This window comes from Lepidochelys kempii, chromosome 12, assembly GCF_965140285.1.
Source record: "Lepidochelys kempii isolate rLepKem1 chromosome 12, rLepKem1.hap1, whole genome shotgun sequence".
Classification (NCBI taxonomy): Eukaryota; Metazoa; Chordata; order Testudines; family Cheloniidae; genus Lepidochelys; species Lepidochelys kempii.
Genome location: NC_136391.1, coordinates 19,327,728 through 19,350,360, shown reverse-complemented (window position 1 = coordinate 19,350,360; position 22,633 = coordinate 19,327,728). Strand labels below are relative to the sequence as shown.

The following is a 22,633-nucleotide window of genomic DNA, read 5'->3' as shown; positions in this document are numbered from 1 at the left end:
CTGAAATTGTGATATAAGAATAATTTCATTATATATAAAATTGACTTCACTGCAAGATCAAGCAGAAGAGAAAGCAAGAATGTGACTAATCAAGTATTTATTATGAGTAGGGGTCTACCAAATTCGCAGTTGTGAAAATCACATCACAGAATGTGAAATCTGGTCTCTGGCTGCCCGGCTCTGAAGGCAGAGTGGAGAAGAGCTGTTGCTGGCCGGGTACCCAGCTCTGAAGGCAGTGCTGTGGCCAGCAGTAGCAGAGAAATAAGGGTGGCATGATATGGCCACCAGCAGCTGCTGCTCTCCGCTCTTCAATACCTCTGCTGCTGCTGGCGGCATTGCTGTCTGCAGAGCTGGGCGCCTGGGCAGCAGCTGCAGGTTTCCCGCCGCTTAGCTTCAGGCAGCGCCACTGTCAGCAGCAGCAGTGGAGAAGTAAGGATGGCAATACCACAACCCCCTAATAGGCTTGCAACCCCTTTTTGGGTCAGGGCCCCAGTCTGAGAAACGCTGTGGAGAAATCACACATTTTTCATGGGTTGGTCACAGTATAAATAGCAAATTTCGCGGATGTGTTACCCATCTGCGAAATGTGCTATTTATGTCCTGACCAATCTGGGAAAAATGTGTGATTTCTCCGTGATTTAAGTAGACCCCTAATTATGACAGATATATTCAATAACAGCAAAAGTAGCACAGAAAAGTGCTGGCCAAGTTCAGGTTTTTGGTATAAATGTTTTTATTCTAAATTGATTTCAATATGAAAGTCCTCCTTCAAGGAACCCTCTGACCCTTAGCTACAGGAAAATACATGTATCCATGGCAACACACACCATGTGTTGAAGGACTGAATAGAACCTTTGTATCTAACTGGACACACTGAATGTATATCTGATGAAACCAAAAAAAGCCTATTTTCCCCATGACAATGCTTGCTACTTGGTCAAAAAGAAAGTTGGCAGGTATGTTTTCATTTATTGGAAAATACTTAATGGATGCTCACTGTAAATATATAAAACATTTATGCAAATACCTGTATGTTCAATAATTTAAAGAGAAAATACCAATATTACTATAGTGTGAAATGCGCAATGTATTTTAAATTTGACTGTCATGATCCACAAAAGGAAATAAAGCTATATACTTATTTACAAGAATCTCTCATACAGATGAGGGAATACGTACACATATTCCACATAAACATGTACACATATTCTCTCTCCATCTGCCTACTCCCCAACAATTTAGCAATGGTCACAAATGAACACATCTATAATATACCAAGTATGACACACTGACAATATCCTGTAATAGCCTGAACAAACTTTATGGAATTAAGATAAAGTTTATTGAATTAAGTTAAACCTGACTGAATTAGGGTCAATACTTTGGGGTACATTGTATAAAAAATGCAATTGTGTGTTATTGTGGCATTGTATGTACCTTCTCTAGTAGGGAAAGGGGGATGCTAATGTACTTCCTCCGTTATCAACCCTTTGAAGCCACCCACCTGGAGAGGTTTGCACATACTCGTTCAAACTGAAATCTCCAGGGACCAGACAAAGCAATGGTTTTTGGACAAACAGCCTGGTTTTAAATTGGCTCAGGGTCTTCTACCTGATACAGCAAATGGACAGGATCCCTGGTCCATGGAGGGCTCTGATCCTTTGGGGAGGGTTGGAAGGACAGGGCCTCCTGAGGGCTCATGAGACTGAGTGCTTGTTCTGAGCTGAAGCTGTGATGAACTTGTAACCACAAGGAATCCCCCTTATGTGGGGTTTGAAGGACAGCTCCTGTAAGAATCCATGTTAGGATAGGGGTGAACTCTGGTAAGCTTATTAGCACGCATATAGGTTCTTTTATTGTTTTCACTGTGGAATGTTTTTTACCTTAAGAATGAAGTAGGCTTGCACAGGAAGTGTTGTGTTGTGCTTTATAACTGTAGCAATTACACCTCTCAGTCTTTGCAGAGAAAGCAGGCAGACATACCTGGGCAGCCTATCTCTGCTGGGATTGACACAGTGAGGACAGGGAATGGTGCAGTCTGGAAATAGCTTGGTCAGAAGGGAGGGAGAAACGTGTCTCCACCCAAGAGAGGTGACAGCTGGAGTGTCTGGAAACTAGAGTGGCTGCCCTTGATGGACAATAAAGGGGGAACACAGCTGCAGTTGCCCTGAAGGGACACACCAAGTTCTGAATATGCTAATCTGCTCTTCAGATGATCAAATGTAACTAGCTGCACATGAAAAGAAAAGACCTTTTCTGTTAGAATTTTTATTAAACCTTTTCTATAATCATTCCACCATCATTCATTCATAGTCCATGACACACAATTACAGTTCTGCATCCATAGTATCATTTTCAAAATCTACTTCAAACGATTACATTACCTTCGAGGAACGTTGTGTGGATATGGAATGACTATAAGTTGGGAGTTCGGGATGATAGCTGTCCATTCCTGTTTTCTTATGGACTGAAAGAAGGAATGAAGGTATATCCACTTCTTACAAACTAATACAAATTTTAAATATTCTGAACTTTTCTGATTAAGGTTATACAAGAAAAAACAAAAAGCTCAAACACAGTTAATTTTCCAGGAGACAGGAAAAAAATAGTTATAATTCTCTAACATGAATATAAAGATTTTTTTATCCTGAAAGATCCCAAAGCAATTTACAAACTGAATAAAAATGATACACAAGGATCACTTAATCCACCACTGAAATACCACAATCTCTGAGGTGAACCATGGCAGTGTTTAAAAAGTGCACATTAGCACTCCAGTTTAGAGCAGGAAGTGAAGAATACGCAGGGGTGAAAGTAAGTCTAGGGACTTACCGGTATGGGGCTGGGCTGGGGCCGGCTGTGGCCCCCGGAAGGGGCGGGGCTGGGGGAGGTCAGAGCCAGCTCCGGCCCACCCTATACCGGCAAGTGCTTCCTTCCCCCTCCCCAGGGTAACAGCGGCAGCCAGGGGCTCTAGAAGCGGTTTAAAGGGTCCTGGGCAGTAGCGACAGCCGGAACTCTGGGCCCTTTAAATCGACCCTGTCGCTGCTTCGCTAGGGCTCCGGCTGCCACTACCGCACCGGCCCTTTAAATCGTCCCTGGAGCCTGTTGGAGCCCTGGGGAAGCGACGGCGGCGGGGCTCTGGGGACAATTTAAAGGGCCCAGGGCTTGGCCACCGCTACCGCCCCAGGCCCTTTAAATCGCCGCCCCAGCCCCACCGCTGCTACCCCAGGGCTCCGGCAGTGGGGCTCTGGCAGCAATTTAAAGGGCCAGGGGCTCCAGCCACTGCTGGGAGCTGCAGGCCCTTTAAATTGCGCCTGGGGAAGTCGATCCACCCTGGTACGGCGCACCGGCTCTTGCCGGTATGCCATACTGGGGCATACCAGCTTACTTTCACCTCTGAGAATATTATATCCAACTGATTCAGTAGGGAAATTTTATATAGGCAGAATTTAATTATCCAAATGTAGTCAGGACACTGGAGTAAACAGTCCTATTTTTAAAAATAGCATTGTGAGACCTTTCATCACCACAAGTTGTCAGGATCGTGGTTTCACATTTCATCAGCAGGAAGGTTCCTCCAGCAGAACCGTTCCCCTTGCACCATGCTGGTAAAGAGTACAATACCAATTCAGAGGGAAGCAGGTGATTCAACAGGTGACAGACATTGTTTTCCTGCCCTACCCTGGAATTCTTGAGTGTTTCCCAGCCAAGTACTGAGTCATGTGGGCCTCATCCACCTGGGGAGATCTGATGGGATTACAATATAAATTAGTGTGGTTGCTGGCATAATAATTGGATTCTTAGAGCAAACTGAAATGTTATTAATATAAACCAGCTCTATTTTTCTATGCAAACAGCACACAAACGCGTACTTCTCTGTTTTTCTCATGAGTGATATTTTTGTTTTATTGTTTACTTCAGAGGCTAATGAGTTAAACTATATGCTGGAGAAAATGGACACACAGTAATCTTCAGCAAACCGTTTTCAATACCCATGAAAAATGTTTCTTTATAATTCTGAGTTCTGAAAGAGAGCAGTCCTAAGAACAGCACCCCCCCAAAACTTCATTGGGCAAGGAAAATACCAGAAAAAATAGTTCACCCATGATAAATCTCAACTTACCTTTTCTCCTAAAGGACGAGGAATGCCAACATATAAGTGATCAAGGAAATTAGCACTGCGTCCCAAACCTAGCACATTGTAAGGCAACTGGAGAGCGAAATGAGCTGACTGGCTAAGTTGTCCAGCTAGAATTTAATTAAAAAAAAAAAGGTGTAGTGAATCTACTGCTTAAGACTTTCATCACAATAACATATTTTGACTGCAGTAATAATAATGTTTTAAAAATTATAAGTAAACAATACAATTATCTGTTCTTAAGTGACAGATCCTGCATTTCCAAATAATCTGTGGGCATTCAACATGAAGAATAAACTTATTCCACTAACAATTTCAGAACTAGCCACCAAATGTATACTGTAGACCAAATCTTCCTCTGATTTAAACCTGAGTTACATTAATTGCAAGCCAGGGCAGAAATTGGCTCCATTGGTAATAGATAATTATAAACAACTGAACACAAAGAACCATTTGCCATTAACTGAAATCATGAAAAAGATACACATTTTTCTTAGCTAGCTTTAGATTCATTAACAACATATGATCTCCAGATATATTACTTTCTGCATTTCAGCAAAATCTCTTACAATCTTTTCATCTTCTACAAGCACTTCTACAGCATATACTAACTTGGATCAAGTGTGGATCCTTTGTTTTCTAAAAAGCCCCTTATTAAAGGATTTGTTTATTGTTTCCATAACAGGAACAAGATAAACAATAAAACCACTTCAGCCCTTCACCAGGATAACAGAAATAATTTCAACCTGGAGAAGGGGACTGGCCGGTGACCACATGAGGTAAATTTTCAAAGTGTGAGAAGTAGTTTTCACAATTTTTTTTTTAAACAGGAATTTGAGTGTCAAATTCTTGCACTGCTTTGACATGCTCTGATAGGTTATATTTTAAATCAAGTATCTCAAATTAAGCAATAAGACATGACGGGTTGTGAATTTTGGGTGCAATAATTCACACCTTGTATGTTAGAGTAGGAGGCCGCAGGCTGAGTTCTATTTATGCAACTAGGCAGGAATTATTATAACATAATTCAATCCCTGCAGTCCTTTCTTAGACAAAAATAAATATACTCCACCACCAAGGGAAGTAATCATTGGCAGGATGGTAAAACTTGAGAGCAAAGAGATCAAGATATTCTGACATGTTTTCTATTTTATTTTATGGATTCTGAAACACTGTTGACTTTATGACCCTTGGAGTGTTTAAAGCAATTGAACACTTTCATTTTAATTTCAGTTTGTATTGGCCTGTCACTCTGTTTAGCGTTTAGCTGCATCCCTTGTTGCCACGAGTTGTCAGCGATATGTAATTTTACTAGGGTGGACAAAGCCTTCATTGCTTATCCTCTGATGGGGCAATGCCTTAAGCCCTGATCTTGCATCAGGTACAGCTGAACTCAGCTTTATTACAGAAAAAAAAATTTTCTAAAACTTAAAGTTAAACACATGGATACACTTTTGTAGAGATAAGGGCTTAGAAAGGAACCAGACTATCTTTGAAGAGCATGTTTTCAAATAACCAACTAGTTTTGTTTCTTATTTTAGCTCAAAGTATAGTTCAGTTAAGGGGGTGGGGGAAAAAACTAGATCAGAATCTAATTGATTTAAATGAGCTTGGTTTCAATCCAAGGTGTGGAAATTTCACAGGAGCTGTCAGCAGCATTAGAGCTGCTCCAATTAAAGGCAGAAGGTAAGTTCAGCCCAAGTCAAGATGCTGAAACACAACATAATTTGTATACATGCCTAAAGGAGTGGGAAGCTGATTTAAGATACCCATGTCACACTTTTTGCATTTGGGGAAACCAGATTTTTGGGGAACTCAGCTGAAGAGCAGCCACTCTTTACAGTGTGCTCCACATCAAGCCAAGACGACATATCTGCTGGATTTGCTGCTGCTTACCGCAGCAATGACTTTGACAGTCACTTCTGAGTTTCTATTTTCCAGCTATGTTCATACGGAAAGTAGAATTCAACCATGGCATGGTACCTACGTGACCTCTGCTGCATGACGGAGAGGGAACACAGAAGTGTGGTATTCTGAGACTCACAGGATGGACCCCCAGTTTCCCTGCAGATACGGAGTCTCTACCAGTTTGGGCAGGACATCCCTGGCTCCCTTTGCAAGGCGGAAAACCAAATACCTCCAAATATCCAGGGCCTCGCATCATGTATATTTTAACTTGAAGTTTAACTTTTTTTCCCTAGGGAGGGTACCATAGGCCCAGTGACTATTGTCTTGAATTGCCAGCTTGCCTTAGAGCTCTTCGGCTTGTAAGGCTTATATTACATTGTACAAGGGGGTAGAACTGGTGATGATTGCCACAGATTTAAGATGTTACCGTGTTATGACCTTTTCTTATACAGCTGTGAGTTCATGGATATCATTTCATACTACATGGTTTAAATGTGCAAATTGTGGAGTTTAAAAATTATCTATTAAAATGAAACTGCATTTTTGTATTCTTGGTTGGGAATCCCAAATATCAGTCAGGCAGAAATTGCAATTAACTCTACTGTAATAAGGATGAATGAATTATAGTATTTATCAAGGATACCACAACACTAAATAAAAAAAATATTAAAATGTTTGTTCCTAAATAAAGAAAGAAACTACATATGACATCTTTAATATGACATATGAATACACAGGCTGAGAAAAAAAGAAAATGATTATTTAAAAAAATAGATTTTTGGTAAAAGGATTTAATTTAATTTAAAAGGATTTAATGTCTTAGCTTGTGAGACAGGACTGAAAAATTACAGGCTTTCCCACAAGTCAGTGTGGTGCAGGAAGACAATTAGTCTTTTAAAAAAGAAAACTTCCTCTTTATATCATGGAATCTTTTATTCAAACTGAGGTGATCTGGTTAGTATTGTATTTATCAACGAAACTGAAAAGTCACAGCATAAAGAAGCAAATGAATTACAAAAGTGCATTGCAACAGTGAAGATTTTATTATTGGAATGCATAATAGCAGCAATAATGAAAAAATATCAGGGAATCTGTATAAGATGCAATACAAGTGTCAGACTTGCCAGCACATACTGATCTCAACTATGTCTGACTCAGGTCGAAGGATGTGAGAACATAAGAGAATGCAGCAAAAATTCAATCAAAAACAATCTTGGATCTTTCTGATTTTGAGCATAATTGTGTTCACAAATCTAAGAAGTGGACATTTTTCCAAAACATAAGGGTGGCTAACTCAATATTTGCCACAGGACTCTTTGCCGCTTTTACAGATCCAGATTAACACGGCTACCCTTCTGATACTTGACACCATGCAAGGCACTGCATTTAGCCGTATGGAGTGGAAATCCATCAACCTCATAAAGAAACTTGCACAAGTACAGACAGATATCATCTTCCTTTCCAAATGCAAACGGATGGACATCATACCAACTGAAGGTGAAAAATCCATTGCTATCTATATATTGCACAGACCACAGTGAGAGATTATGCCACACACTATCAAAGAAACTGAGGAACCACCTGATCAGCATCCTATACAACAAACAGGAAAGAGCTCTCCAACCTGGAGACTCTCATAAATAACCAACCTTCCATACAAACGGACTTTACTAAAATAAGACAGGAGATCTACATTACACACTTCACCTCTCGACAAAGGAAAAGGGACTGTAAGCAATTTAAAATCCTACCTGCCACATGGGGCCACAACAGTGGTACCCATAACTCACCCAGCAATATCGTCAATCTATCCAGCTACACTCTCAGCCTGGCAGAAGAGTCTGTCCTATCTTGGGGACTCTCTTTCTGCCCCGCCACCCCCACAAACATGATACAGTCCTGCAGTGATCTGGAAGCCTACTTTCGCCGTCTCCGACTCAAAGAACACTTTCAAAATAACAGTGAACAGCACAGTGAAATACAGATACCCTCCCACCAACAGCACAAGAAGAATTACTCCTCCTGAGGGTCGAAATGACAGTCTGGACCTATACATAGGATGCTTCTGCCGACGTGCACAGGCAGAAATTGTGGAAAAACAACATCGCTTGCCTCATAACCTAAGTCGTGCAGAATGCAATGCCATCCACAGCCTCAGAAACAACCCTGACATCAAAGAGGCTGATAAAGGAGGTGCTGTTGTCATCATGAACAGGTCTGACTACGAAAAGGAGGCTGCCAGACAACTCTCCAATACCAAATTCTATAGGCCACTTTCCTCAGATCCCACTGAGGAATACACTAAGAAACTGCACCATCTACACAGGACACTCCCTACACTAACACAGGAACAGATTAACATACCCTTAGAGCCCCGAGTGGGGTTATTCTATCTACTACCCAAGATCCACAAACCTGGAAATCCCGGATGCCCCCATCATCTCGGGCATTGGCACTCTCACTGAAGGACTGTCTGGATATGTGGACTCTCTACTCAGACCCTATACCACCAGCACTCCCAGCTATCTCCGTGACACCACTGATTTCCTCAGAAAACTACAATGCATTGGTGATCTTCCAGAAAACACCATCCTAGCCACCTAGCCATTGATGTAGAGGCTCTCTACATAAACATCCCACACACAGATGGAATACAAGCTGTCAGGAACAGTATCCCTTCCAATGCCACAGCACAACTGGTTGCTGAGCTCTGTGACTTTATCCTCACACACAATTATTTCAAATTTGGTGACAATATATACCTCCAGACCAGTGGCACTGCTATAGGCACCTGCATGGCCCCACAATATGCCAACATTTTTATGGCTGACCTGGAACAACGCTTCCTCAGCTCTCGTCCACTCACGCCCCTTCTCTACCTACGCTACATTGATGACATCTTCATCATCTGGATCCATGGGAAGGAAACCCTAGAAAAATTACACCACGATTTCAGTAGCTTCCACCCCAACATCAACCTCAGCCTCGACCAATCTACACGGGAGGTCCACTTCCTGGACACCACGGTGCAAATAAGTGACAGTCATGTTACCACCATCCTATACCGAAAACCCACTGACCGCTATGCCTACCTTCATGCCTCCAGCTTCCATTCTGGACACATCCACGATCCATTGTCTACAGCCAAGCGCTGAGGTACAACTGCATTTGCTCCAACCCCTCAGACAGAGACCAACACCTACAATATTTTCACCAAGCATTCTCAAAACTACGATACCCACACGAGGAAATAAGGAAACAGATCAACAGAGCCAGACGAATACCCAGAAGCCTCCTGCTGCAAGACAAGCCCAAGAAAGAAACCAACAGAACTCCACTGGCCATCACATACAGTCCTCAGCTAAAACCTCTCCAACGCATCATCAGTGATCTACAACCCATCCTGGAAAACAATCCCTCACTTTCACAGGCCTTGGGAGACAGGCCAGTCCTCGCCCACAGACAACCCGCCAACCTGAAGCATATTCTCACCAGCAACTACATACCGCACCATAGTAACTCTAACTCAGGAACCAATCCATGCAACAAACCTTGATGCCAACTCTGCCCACATATCTACACCAGCGACACCGTCACAGGACCTAACCAGATCAGCCACACTATCACCGGTTCAGTCACCTGCACGTCCACCAATTTAATATATGCCATCATGTGCCAGCAATGCCCCACTGCTATGTACATCAGCCAAACTGGACAGTCTCTATGTAAAAGGATAAATGGACACAAATCAGATATTAGGAATAGCAATATACAAAAACCTGTAGGAGAACACTTCAACCTCCCTGGACACACAATAGCAGATTTAAAGGTAGCCATCCTGCAGCAAAAAACTTCAGGACCAGACTTCAAAGAGAAACTACTGAGCTTTAGTTCATTTGCAAATTTGACACCATCAGCTCAGGATTAAACAAAGACTGTGACTGGCTAACCAACTACAAAAGCAGTTTCTCCTCCCATGGTGTTCACACCTCTATTGCTCGACGAGGGCCTCATCCTCCCTGATTGAACTAACCTCGTTATCCCTAGCCTGATTCTTGCTTGCATATTTATATCTGCCTCTGGAAATTTCCACTACATGCATCCGACGACGTGGGTATTCACCCACGAAAGCTTATGCTCCAATACCTCTGTTAGTCTACAAGGTGCCACAGGACTCTTTGCCATCAATATTTTCAAAGACTTTGATTTTATCTCAGTATTTTTATACTTGTAAATCCATTGCTTTCAATTAAACAAACTACAGAACAAGCAAAAAATAGAAAAACAGTGACCAATGTGTATTTGATAGTAGTGTCTTCTCGAGTCCCACATACGTGGGTGACATGATATTGCATTTGGGATTTTAGAAAGCACCAGAATGCTTTAATAATGTAAGCTACAGCATAAATAAATGCATAATCTATTATGATGATTTAGATAATGTATTTTACACTACTAACATGAACTGAGGCACTGTATTAGTATTAGGGCCAAGTATTTTGTGTGCTCATAACTTCTAAATTGCAATTTTTTAATCACTCACTGTTAAGAATACTACTTAATGATAATTTTCCTTTTGATCTTCTTTTGGATACTAGCAGCTAAAGAAATGTGTCCACACAAAAAACATACAAACAACAGTATATAACAAAATGTAGTTATGCATTATAAACTTCTGGAGACAGGGACTTCTATTTTCTGTCTGAGTCTGTACTATGATGTACAGAGCATACACATAGGTGCATAAGAATATCTGTGCTCACAGTGAGTGTTCGAAGGATAACACCATAGCATTAATTATGAATCCTTCTACTTTAAGTCAGTTTGTGGAAAGCCTGGTACTTGAATAAGCTATTTATATTCTGCATTTTTGATTAATGGCATCGCACTGCAACAGTAGCAGAACTTCAGCACGTGCTTGGTTTGATATTCAGAGTCAATTCTTTGTTGGGCTGTGAAGGGACAGTACCACACACTGTTCTCTGGGAACACCTCCAACTGACCAAGGACCAGCACTGACAGGTGGCAGTGAGAACAGCACCAACCCCATCTCTGTCAGATGGCAAGGGAAACTTGAGGGGGTGTAAAATGGGAAATAAGGAGATTTGTGGGGCTCTGAGGGCACTTTGAAAGAAATGGCAACCACAGTTTCTTCCAAGAATGTCTTTTGATGTGCCATAGAAATATCAAGTATTGTTGAGGTATATAATATAACCATAAGAACATGCCTATTGTGGAGACCATTTGTGCTTTGAAAATTTATGTTTTCCTCTTAGGACTAAGATGCTATAGCCTTGGCTGTTAGAAGAAAGGTGTTCATTGGGACCATGCACAACGCTCTGCAATACCTACTGTAGGATTAGGATCTTCTTATATTTTGAATAATTTATCTGTAACCTTAACAAGTCCAAAAACTCAGCAGCGATGTGTATCAATACCTTTTTTCAAAGCAGTGACCTTAGTGAGCGGTTTGCCCTGGAGACAGTCTGCTCACAGAGAGGAGACTTCACCAGAGTCCTGCCTGGCTTCGTAGGGAGCAGTTCCACAGCATCGCCCGGGGACTCCATGACAACTGGTGGCAGGATACTGTTCAAGGACAAGGCAAAGTTTGTACCTTGGGGAAGTTTTTAACCTAAGCTGGTAAGAATAAGCTTAGGGGGTCTTTCATGTGGGTCCCCACATCTCTACCCTAGAGTTCAGAGTGGGCAAGGAACCCTGACATGAGTGGAAATGGGCATGAATTATCAGTAACTGTAGATAAGACAGTAGTGTATATAATACATATGGAAATTCCTAGAAACTAATGTCAACCAATTTTCACTTTTCTCTCTGAAAACTACTGACATATGCTTTTGTGGCCGTATCAGCATTTGTTTCAGAAAATAACTGCAGTCTATTTTATTCAAGATGGGGAAGTATAGTAACTCCCCAAACGCAGCCTTGAATGTTTTTTTTTTCCTCCATAAATATTTACTGTTTCGAAGTCCAACGCTGGCACAGCATCCCTATATTTATTCTTTATGGGCTCAGGTTCTACTATATTTCAGTGAGAAAGAGGTTTTTCTTCTAGTACTGCATTACAAAGAGGATCTCTCTTGTAGAGTGTGAGAATGTAGAGGGAGAAAACGGTGAAGTCCAGAAAGGCTTAACAGCTATCTCAGAAGGATACAGGGGAGGAAAATTTTGAGACTCAGAATGTGAGTGGTATTATTTATCATTTTGGGATTGAGCTTTCACACAAAGATGGATATCACCAGGAACCAAACCTGTCAGATATCTATTTATAAGTTCACATTTGCACATCACAGGAGAAAACAATTTTTTCAATTAGCGAATAGGCCAAATACTTTTCTCAGTCTCTCTCTCTCTGTCTAATTAGGGGGATCTTGCCTTAAAGATGATACCTAAAGTTTTAGGCATATTAATTCATTGGGGCTGGCAGTTTCTAGTATGATGGTAATATTATTAGTACAAATGCAAGAAATAAGAGTTCCAGGGATGGGATTCTCAACTCTCAGATTTAACTGAGGAAGATCCATTTCTAATTTCTATTAAAATATAGTATTGGGTTTTATCAAGTTACTTTCTTGGGAACATTATAGTGATGTAAGAGAAGTTATCATGTAAATCCTGAGATTATATTTGATCACTAAAGTGAAGTTCTACTTACTGACATCACTGTTTTTAAAACGTGAGGGTAATGTAAGTGGTTCATTTTGGTTCTTGAAATTTTGTTTAATTTTGCATTTTTGCACCCCCTAAATTATTAATTTCTCTTCCCACTTTCAGGCAGAAGTCCCCTTCTTCCCAGCAGGCTCCTACATAATCATAGGGTTGGGGCCAGAAGCAGCTTCCTGTAGAGACTGCTTATGACGACTTCTGAGATGCCCAAGAGGGAAGAGAGAAAGGCATACTTTGTGGCTTCCTCCTTCCCCAACCCCTCCAGATAATCTGGTGCAATGTGAGGGAAGGCTGAGAAGAAATACTTTGCCAGGGTAAGACATCACAGGGGCTTGTGTTCCAGGATGGACAGGGGTCTTGGTCTCTGTTGGAGTTTCCCCGACTTGTTCCCTGCTGGGGTATTTGCTGCCTTGCAGAATGAGTAGGGGGAATCAACTCCCTGAATGAGATCCTGGAGGAGCCATAAAGGTCAGGTGAATCCTATGGTGGGTGTGTCTCTTTGAACTGTCTCCAGGCTCCCTGTAACCCCTTCCTCAAGAGCTGCAGTGTCAAGAAGTCCCCTACTGCCCTACAATTCCTGGAAGAGGAGACCTGTAAAGTAGGAACCTGTTAAGTTACTGCTAAGGGTTACAAGAATCATAACATAGCACTTAAATTTTCAGATGGAAATGTGATTTTTCAAGTTGATGGAGTTCACTGAACTATGGAGTCATTACAGCAGCTCTATGCACAAAAATGCAGTCAATAGCTATTCTGATACTTACAACGCTGTCTGATGGTTATATCTGAACATTTCATTTGTAGATCTGTAATTCCCTTTTTCTGGGGTGAGGAAGGAGTACAGGGTGTTTCTTTTTTTTCTCTGCAAACGTCACTTTACCTCAACTAAATCCATGTTTGTCTGTCTGAGCCACATATTAATTTTTGTATTATCTAGTGCAGATCGTATCAGCTGGCTAAACCAAAGCATCCAAGATCAACTGGATGCGTACACTGTGGACAGTTCTATGTTGGAACTTAAAGGGAATGTATTGTGATGCTGGGAACTCCACTTATTGTGGGCGTAATGTGTGAGCTGAGGTTGGTCTGAAACAGTGAGTTTCTTGCATTTTAATGACTGCGGATATGGGAAATTCACTTGAACAATCTGAAGTCTAAATTAATGAAGATTTTTTAGTTTGGAAATAATAAAATGCTGTTTTGAAACTAAGGTCTCTGTTTAAACCTCTGGAGTATCCTTTTCTTTATTACAGGTATTTTAGAGCTGCAATGTTTTCCTATAAAAAGGAGACATTAACTTTAATTTGAGTTAAATACATTGAAATAGGATAGGTAATTTAACAGTCAGTTTTCTACACAAATGTTTTTTAAGCCACAGTATTTCTTTAATGAGGTATAGCTGTGTTGTAGTATTTTATAAGTTCTTTGAAATGAAACATATTTTAAATTATTTTTATTGAACGTCTATAATCTGCACCACCGGATAATTAAAATATAAAAGCTGAAATATTTAACTGGGATTTATGCTTTCAATCACCTGTTATAAATGTAGGTATGTTAAGTGCATTATTAGGCTAAGGAAACAAGTCCACTAAGTTTAAACAAGTTTACATATAAAAGCAACTATTTATTAAGAAAAATTGTTCACTCTGCTGCTTCTTGTCCAAAGATAACAGAAATTGAAACATTTTACTTAAGTCCAGTCAGTCACCAAATTGCCATATTCATAATCACTGGAAAATGTGTTGACATTTACTTTAATTCCCATTTATTGGGAAAAAGGCAGGAAAAATACAGAAAATATACTGAGTTCATTTAAAACATTAGGAAGTCTTTATTATGGCTTTTAACAACAGAACTTCCAAATTATAGCCCAATTTTGCCAATGTTACTCAAACTTGAGTACTGTCTTACTCCACAGGTACTCTCCCTGCTTTCAGTAGGACTATTCAAGAGGTAAGATACTACTCAACATGAGTAAATGGCAGAATCAGGTCTTAGATACACTGTTAAACAAACCCTATTTGCTTACTCTTTCCTTTTCTAATCAGTAAACTATCTTGCCTTTCCTACTGCTTGTGTCATAAAACAGAAAACCTTGTAAAACCTAGAACGTACCCTGAATCCTTCCTTCAATCGTTCAGGGCTCCAGCTCTGAAGAGCCTGGGAATTCTGTGATCTCAAATAGGATCTTTAAGAGGTTACCACTGAAATAAACCTAAGACTTCACTCACTTTCACGAAGGGCTTGTATTAATAGAAGATGCACTGGTTTAACTTAGATCATTTTAGTTAAATCAGTGCAACTTAAGTGTGGACTCTCTTCTATCAGTTTATAACTGGTTTTATGGGTTTAGTTTGAACCTATAAATTTAGGCCTTACCTACATATGTGAGCTGCTCTGGTATACCAAACTGTTTTTTTTAAACAGAGGTATTTAAACCAGCCAAACCCCTTATTTCGGTTTAAGAGTAGCTCTTTAGGTTTAAATTAAACCTGTTCCCAATGAGTTAAGCTAAATCAAAAAAGCCACTCAAAGCAGGGTCGACATTGGGGACCAGCAATTTAATTATTGGTTTAAATTCACACCTTGTTTTATACCAATGCAACTTTGTTTAAACAAACCCTTACTGACACAAGCACACAAAGTTCCTATGGGTTAACTAAACCACTGTTAAAAAAAAAAAAATCACACCTTAAGTTAAACTGGTACAACTCTGTAGGTAGATCAGGCCTGTGGAATAACAGGTTTAAAGGAACTTTCTTACCTGGAAAGAGGTACTGGCATATATGAAAGAGAGAGATAATTTGAAGGTCTCTTGCTGCTTTCTTTTCTAAATTATCTGCCCTTTTTCTTCCTCTCCAGCTCCATCCCTTTCCCTCTGTTCTTGTTACTCTATTTTCTTGCCTTCTGCTTCTCTTTTACTCACTATGTACTCTCTCACTCTTTTCCTCAGTTCCCTCTCCATGTTTTACACACAATCTCTCTCCTCCTTCAAACTCTTCTCGCCTGTTTTTTTTTTTTTTTGGTTCTTACTCCTATTCAATCTCTAGAATTCTCCTCCCATTTCTTTTGCTTAAATGAGGGATGGTGCCAGGCCTGCACTATCCACTTCTCTAAAAGCTAACCTGACTTTTTATGGGAATTGTCAGCCTCTCTAGATAGAATTTTCTGTAGAGCAATATAGCTGTGAAAATGCAGAGTGGCCACAACCTGCTTTCAATGCACATTTAAGTCACTGTGCAGTGAGATACTCTGGATCAGCCAGAAAACTAAGGGAGAAGGGGGAAGCTCTTTACCAGAAACATCTGAATGATTAAAAACACAACAGCCACAAAAACAAACCAACCGAAACCTCAAGTTACCATGTATATTACGGATCTGTAATTACTTGTAAATTTGGAATCCGTTGTGGAAAGATTTCAGTGGCATCCGGCCATTGTGCAGCAGAAGTATGGACTGGTTTACACATAGTTTCTAAACAGATTTAGTTATCATTGGAGACCCCTTGTACTGATACTATTAGTTTAGATTAGAGGGCCCTAAATTAATTTATGTTAAATGCACGCCAACATTCTTGAACTCTGAGGATTTGGGGAATCTAATACTCAGCTCAGTGTCATTTTCTCACTAGCTAGGAGGTGTTAGCTGAGGAGCCTGAGCATCTTTCACCTCAGGGAGGAAGGATGGTCCACTGGTTAGGGTGCTACCATCTGACTGGGGAGACCTCAGTTCAAGTTCCTTCTTTGCCACAGGCTTCCTGTTTGATCTGGGGCAGTTACTTAGTCTCTCTATGCTTCAGTTCCCCATCTAGAACAGGATTAATTCTCTACTCACAGGCATGTAGGGAGGATGAATACATTAAAGATAGGCACTCAGATACAATCGTAATTGGTGCCATATAAGTACCTAAAATCAATTTAGCTTAATTAATTAAACAAACCAATGTAGGCTAAATTGATTGAAGGTAAGTCCATAAAAGGGGTTTTCACTGATACAACTAATCATTCTATATGGTTTCCTAATATTTTCTTTAAAACCTTATTTAGTTTCATCACTATTAAATTCTACAGGACTTTTCAGAAAGGAAACTGAGATACCGTAATACTAGGATATTTAGCATTTAAAGGAGAACTGTTAAAGGGGGATTTGGTTGAGATATTTAGGATTATGAGGAAACTGGAACTGAGCAGGCCCTCCTTTTCTTACTCTGTCCATCACACAAAAAGGAAATTAATGTCAGTTAAAATTAATAAAAGGAAATACCACACACAATGTATAGTCAGACTTAAGGTGGTTAGAGAATCAGATACTATAGCTGGGTTTTAAAAAATGCTGGATAATTTCATGGCTAATAACATTTGTCTTTATGCATGTTAAAATTAGGGAAATCAAATTTTTTGCTTCAGGGTGTAAATTGATCATTTGCAAAGATCAAGAAGGAATGTTTTCCTCTGCACAATCTTGAGGAAGTGGGTAGGTGCCTTATGATTTAATTTCTTTTGCTTTCCTTTAAGAGCATCAGACATTAGCCAATACTGGAATTAAGATACAGGACTTAATGGTTTAATGGTCTGATACAGTTTGGCTTGACCGTATATTTTTAAGTCGCTGACAACTCTCCTGATTTAAAAAAAAAATTACTTAAAATAAAAAGTATCTTATACAAGTTCGCAGGTTTCAAATATTTGATGTGTTGCATTTAAATCCTCTGTTGGATTTATATATAAGTCATAAAGGATTTGGTAGTCACTTATTATATTTTATTTGCATATTCTCATTTTTTGTGCTTAGAATTGCAAACTATTTGTTTGAAATGACAAATGTGTGTCTCAGTGATACGGCTGCAAGAACTTGAATCAAAGATTAAAAAGTAAATAAAGGGAAATTATTGAAAGCACTGTTTTAGTAAGCTGTTACAGCTTTTTGCAGTTCTGAGTCATTCCTAGTATGTGTTGGTTCTCCAATTAAAATATAAAAAGTTTTAATTAGATCTAAAAGCTGATATTTAATTTATTTATTTAACTATTGCAACTATGAACATGCCACTCATCCTTCAGGCAAGAAGTTGGGGGTTAGAAACCTCCAGCTTTCATCCAGACCACACCACATGATCCATTGTCTACAGCCAAGCTCTACAATACAACTGCTTTTGCTCCAACCCCTCAGAGACAAACACCTACAAGATCTCTATCAAGCATTCTTACAACTACAATACCCACCTGCTGAAGTGAAGAAACAGACTGACAGAGCCAGAAGAGTACCCAGAAGTCACCTACTACAGGACAGGTCCAACAAAAAAAGTAACAGAATGCCACTAGCCATCACCTTCAGCCCCCAACTAAAACCTCTCCAGCGCATCATCAAGGATCTACAACCTATCCTGAAGGATGACCCATCACTCTCACTGATCTTGGGAAACACGCCAGTCCTTGCTTACAGACAGCCCCCCAACCTGAAGCAAATACTCACCAGCAACCACACTCCACACAACAAAAACACTAACCCAGGAACCTATCCTTGCAACAAAGCCCGTTGCCAACTGTGTCAACACAGTTGACACAAATGGACACAATGGACGTGAAGAATTGTAACATTCAAAAACCAGTCGGAGAACACTTCTATCTCCCTGATCACTTGATTACAGACTTAAAAGTCACAATATTACAACAAAAGAACTTCAAAAACAGACTCCAATGAAAGACTGCTGAATTGGAATTAATTTGCAAACTGGAGGCCATTAAATTAGGCTTGAATAAAGACTGGGAGTGGATGGGTCACTACACAAAGTAAAACTATTTCCCCATGTTTATTTCCCCCCCTACTGTTCCTCATACATTCTTGTCAACTACTGGAAATGGCCCATCTTGATTATCATTACAAAAGTTTTCTTTTTTTCTCCTGCTGGTAATAGCTCACCTTAACTGATCACTCTCGTTATAGTGTACATGGTAACACCTGCTGTTTCATGTTCTCTGTGTATATAAAATCGTCCTACTGTATTTTCCACTGTATGCATCTGATGAAGTGGGTTGTAGCCCACGAAAGCTTATGCTCAAATAAATTTGTTAGTCCCTAAGGTGCCACAAGTACTCCTGTTCTTTTTGTGGATACAGATTAACACAGCTGCTACTCTAAAACAGAGCTTCTGAGATAGACACTACTGCTGCTTCATGAATGAGCAAGCGATATGTAGAAAATGTCTGTCCTGTCCCTAGTAGTGACTTCACCATACTTCTGAGATTTTGTTCAGCTTCATCACCTAGATCACTAGCACCTCTGCCAGAGATATCAAGCTGGCTATTCTTTATTACATAAATTAGTACTACTGCGATTATGAAAGCAGTTGGGTGAAATTTCTTTGACTTATTAAATTTTCACAATAGTGAAAATTTCCTCGGTTGATTAAAGATGACATTCCAGATACAAAATCCACTAATTTACTTTCAGATAGTAAAACAAACAAACAATACAAAATACTCATTCTAATTTTACAATGCTATAGAAAGTAGCCTGAAAAGGTTACTCAGTCTGCAGATCCTTGGGCAAGAAGAACCACTAGTGCAATTAAATTGCACTAAAGTTATAGGCCACCAATAAAAGTGACATAGGTTCATAGACTAGCAAAGAATAGTAAAAGGGCAGAGTATACAAGTAGTAATAAAAATCTTCTGTTATGATTGTACAATATCATTTGTAAAAAATTGTTTGTAAATAACCTCCAGTACTGAGCATAAGCATCGTGTATTGTTGATATAATATCTTCTCCCCTGTTATCTGTTTTGAGGGGCCAATTACTTTTTTAAACTAATAGTATCAACAACCGCAAGCATTCAACAATCTTGAGTCAGGCCCCCAAAATCAAAAGACCACCTTAAAACATGAGATTGTAATTAAGTTTTTTGCTTTTGCTTTTATCTGCTTTTTGATTTTTTTCACCTGAGGGGGAAGCTGCCAAACCCCAATTTGTGTGTGATAATCTCAGGTTCTTAATTAATCCTTCAATGCACACACAAAAAAGTAGGACTCTGTTTCACTTAACTTCTTATATCTACTGAAGCATGGGGAACTGCCTCACTCATATGCACCTGGCCTGCTCTACCCCAAATGTACTGTTCCCCACTTACCCTCTTTCTTTCCCCTCTTTCTTCTCAGTCTCATACCCATCACATTCTCCTGCTCTGCCATATCATATTTCCCTGCATCCCCCTCAGTCTGTCTCCTGTTCCCCCTAAACTCATCTCAATCTGCCTCCTGCTTCCCATAGTCCTCATTTCTCAGTATCCTGTCTAGTTTCCTAACATACTCCTTTTCCTGTTGCCTCTTCAGTCTCACTTACAGAACCTCCACAGTCACTGACCCCAGTCTGGCTCTCACATGAGAACTAAAAAGGCCACTATTTTCTTTGAGGGCAGCTGGTTGCTTCAGTCTCATTTACAGTACTGGGAGATGGTGGCCATCTTGGATAAAAACCTACACAACTTTGCAAACATCATTATGATCACCATAAAACAGCAAGCATGGGCAATATTGGAGCTAGGGCTGCCAGTTTTGATTAGACATATTGCTGGACATTTCATCTCATGACAATCTTTGATTAAAAATTCATCTTTAATTCCTGAAAACTCCAAGACAATCCTGGAGGGTTGGCAACCCTAACTGGACTAATTCTATTACTCAAATAATGGTCGAATCTCTTAAACAGAGCTTTTTAATTCTAATATCCTGAACTATAGGATTCCAGCTTAGGTTATTGTTTCAAAAGGCTTGGGAGGGGGAAAACACTTCAAGCAACGTTACTTCAATTAGTCACCAAAATATAAGATTTTAAGAAATGACTACTGATTTGGGGTTCCTAATCACTCTCTGAAAATCAGGTCTCTTAAAAACATCTCAACTTGGGTATCCAAAAATTGAGGCACTCAGTCACAAGTTATTTTTAAAATCTTGACTCTAATGTAGAATGCAAACTCCTCTTCTACACAAACAGCAAGAGCACCTTCCCTTTCTATTAAATCTGAAGCTAGATATTTCTGCTCTGTTCCCACTGTGGGGATGTTTAGTCTCTGTAAGCTTAATGGCCCTTGGCTGTGCCTCATGCTAAGCTGTAATGCCCGACAATTGGTTCCATTTCAAATGAAAAATGAAAAGAATAAATTAAAAAGGGACGACAGAGTCATTGGTGTATCTTGCTATTCTGAGGGGTTTTTTTGCTATTGGGGATTGGATCAGGATTTCAAATAGCTGTGTAGTCAACTCACACATTCTGCTCTACTGATGTTTCACTAAATAGGCTTACCTAAACTGTGATTGCACAATATCTGTACTCTGTAAACTGTAATTCCATTTATGTAGGTTCAACTAGGCTAGTTCAAAAATCCAATATCACACCTTATTAGTTCTGTTTAAAAGAACAATAGAAAATGTTGGTTTTAAATATAAATGCAATAGCCTTTCTTATACTAAGTTATATTGATTTCAATTAAGCAATGATGGATGGTGAGGTGTAGTTACCCTAAAATAATTACATTTCTTACCTAACCAACTACATACTTTCATATCTATTATGTCATAATCCACCTTTTTGTTTTAAGTCTATTAATATACATTCAGATTGACTGAAAACTTAGTATTACACTATCGTGTAGCTTTTGAACTAACTAAAATGTGAAAGTCACTATATTAAGGAATTGAAAATGAGTTGAATGCATGTTGGTAAGTACAATATGGTATGACCATCTAACACAATCTCCTCTTCTAGATGCTATATTTTGCTCCTCATTTACAAAATATTGCATTTGTCAAAGGCTGTGTTACATTTACCAAAATCCTAATTGACCAAAGATGTTTGTGTGAAGCAGTTTGTCAATACCACATATCCAAGCATTGCTGAGTTTTAAGAATTATCTTCATTTTCACTTGTTGACAAGACAGATGGCTTTTCTAGTAGCTATGATCCACCATGTAGAACACAGCATCAGATTGGTAGCCTGTAGGCCCAAACAGACTTCTATAATTCATAGATCACCATTTTGCTTTTACATTCAAGACAGGACATTCAAGTTTGCTTTTTCTAAATCTTGGACACATATAAATGAGTAAATATCTCAACTAGGGCTGTCAATCGCAGTTAACACTGCGATTAACTGAAAACACAATTAATGTGTTAATTTATTTAATATGTTCATCACAGACCTCTGGACCAGGAGGGAGGCATCAGCTGTGAGGGACTTGACAGTGTCTGGTCAGGTGCAGTAACCCAAGCCACCACTGGAGGGCAGGAAGAGAAGAGGACAGAGGAAGAAGTGGCTCTCATCCTGGCTGTGGCAGAGGCAGGGATCCTGACCCCCTCCTCCCCAGTGCTCTACTCCATTGTCCCTGGTCAGCCACTTCCTCCCGGGACCATACCCCGCCCCTCCCATGTGCCGTGCCCCATTGCCCCGGCCAGCCACTTGCTACTGGGACCAACTCCCCCCATTGCCCCTGGCCAGCCACTTGCGCCCAGGACCAACTTCCCCACTTGTGCCATGCCTCACTGCCCTTGGCTAACCACTCACTCCTGGGACTGACTCCCCCACCTGCGCCATGCCCCATTGCCTCCAGCCAGCCACTTACTCCTGGGACCAATCCCCCCACTGCACCGTGTCCCATTGCCCCATGCCAGACACTTGCTCCCAGGACTGCCCCCCCACACCTCCTGCACTATGCCCCATTGCCCCTGGCCAGCCACTCTCCCCTGCGACCACCCCCCACGCCATGCCATTGTCCACAACTGGGCCCTTGCTCCAGGGACCGACCCCTCCCCATGCCCCAATGTCCCCAGCCGGCCCTCGCTCTGGGGAATACCTCATAGAGAACACGGGCCTGGCAAGCTCAGCCTCCATGCACCAGCCTCTTCTCCCCCAC

The 22,633-nt window shown here is 40.4% G+C and overlaps 2 protein-coding genes across 2 annotated transcripts in view; one reads left to right on the top strand and one right to left on the bottom strand.

Annotated features, from left to right (window-relative positions):
- Positions 1–6,505, top strand: part of LOC140896254 (borealin-2) — a 185,346-nt gene extending 178,841 nt beyond the window's left edge. Inside the window, exons 12-13 of the transcript XR_012154489.2 lie at positions 4,824–4,917; positions 6,080–6,505. The gene's annotated coding sequence lies outside the window, so the exon portion shown is untranslated. The remainder of the gene's footprint in view (positions 1–4,823; positions 4,918–6,079) is intronic.
- ITFG1 (integrin alpha FG-GAP repeat containing 1) overlaps positions 1–22,633 on the bottom strand; it is a 212,439-nt gene that overhangs the window by 10,319 nt on the left and 179,487 nt on the right. Inside the window, exons 15-16 of the mRNA XM_073307742.2 lie at positions 4,124–4,248; positions 2,385–2,467 (exon numbers count right to left, since the gene is read on the bottom strand). Of these exons, the coding sequence (XP_073163843.1) occupies positions 2,385–2,467; positions 4,124–4,248 (208 nt within the window). The remainder of the gene's footprint in view (positions 1–2,384; positions 2,468–4,123; positions 4,249–22,633) is intronic.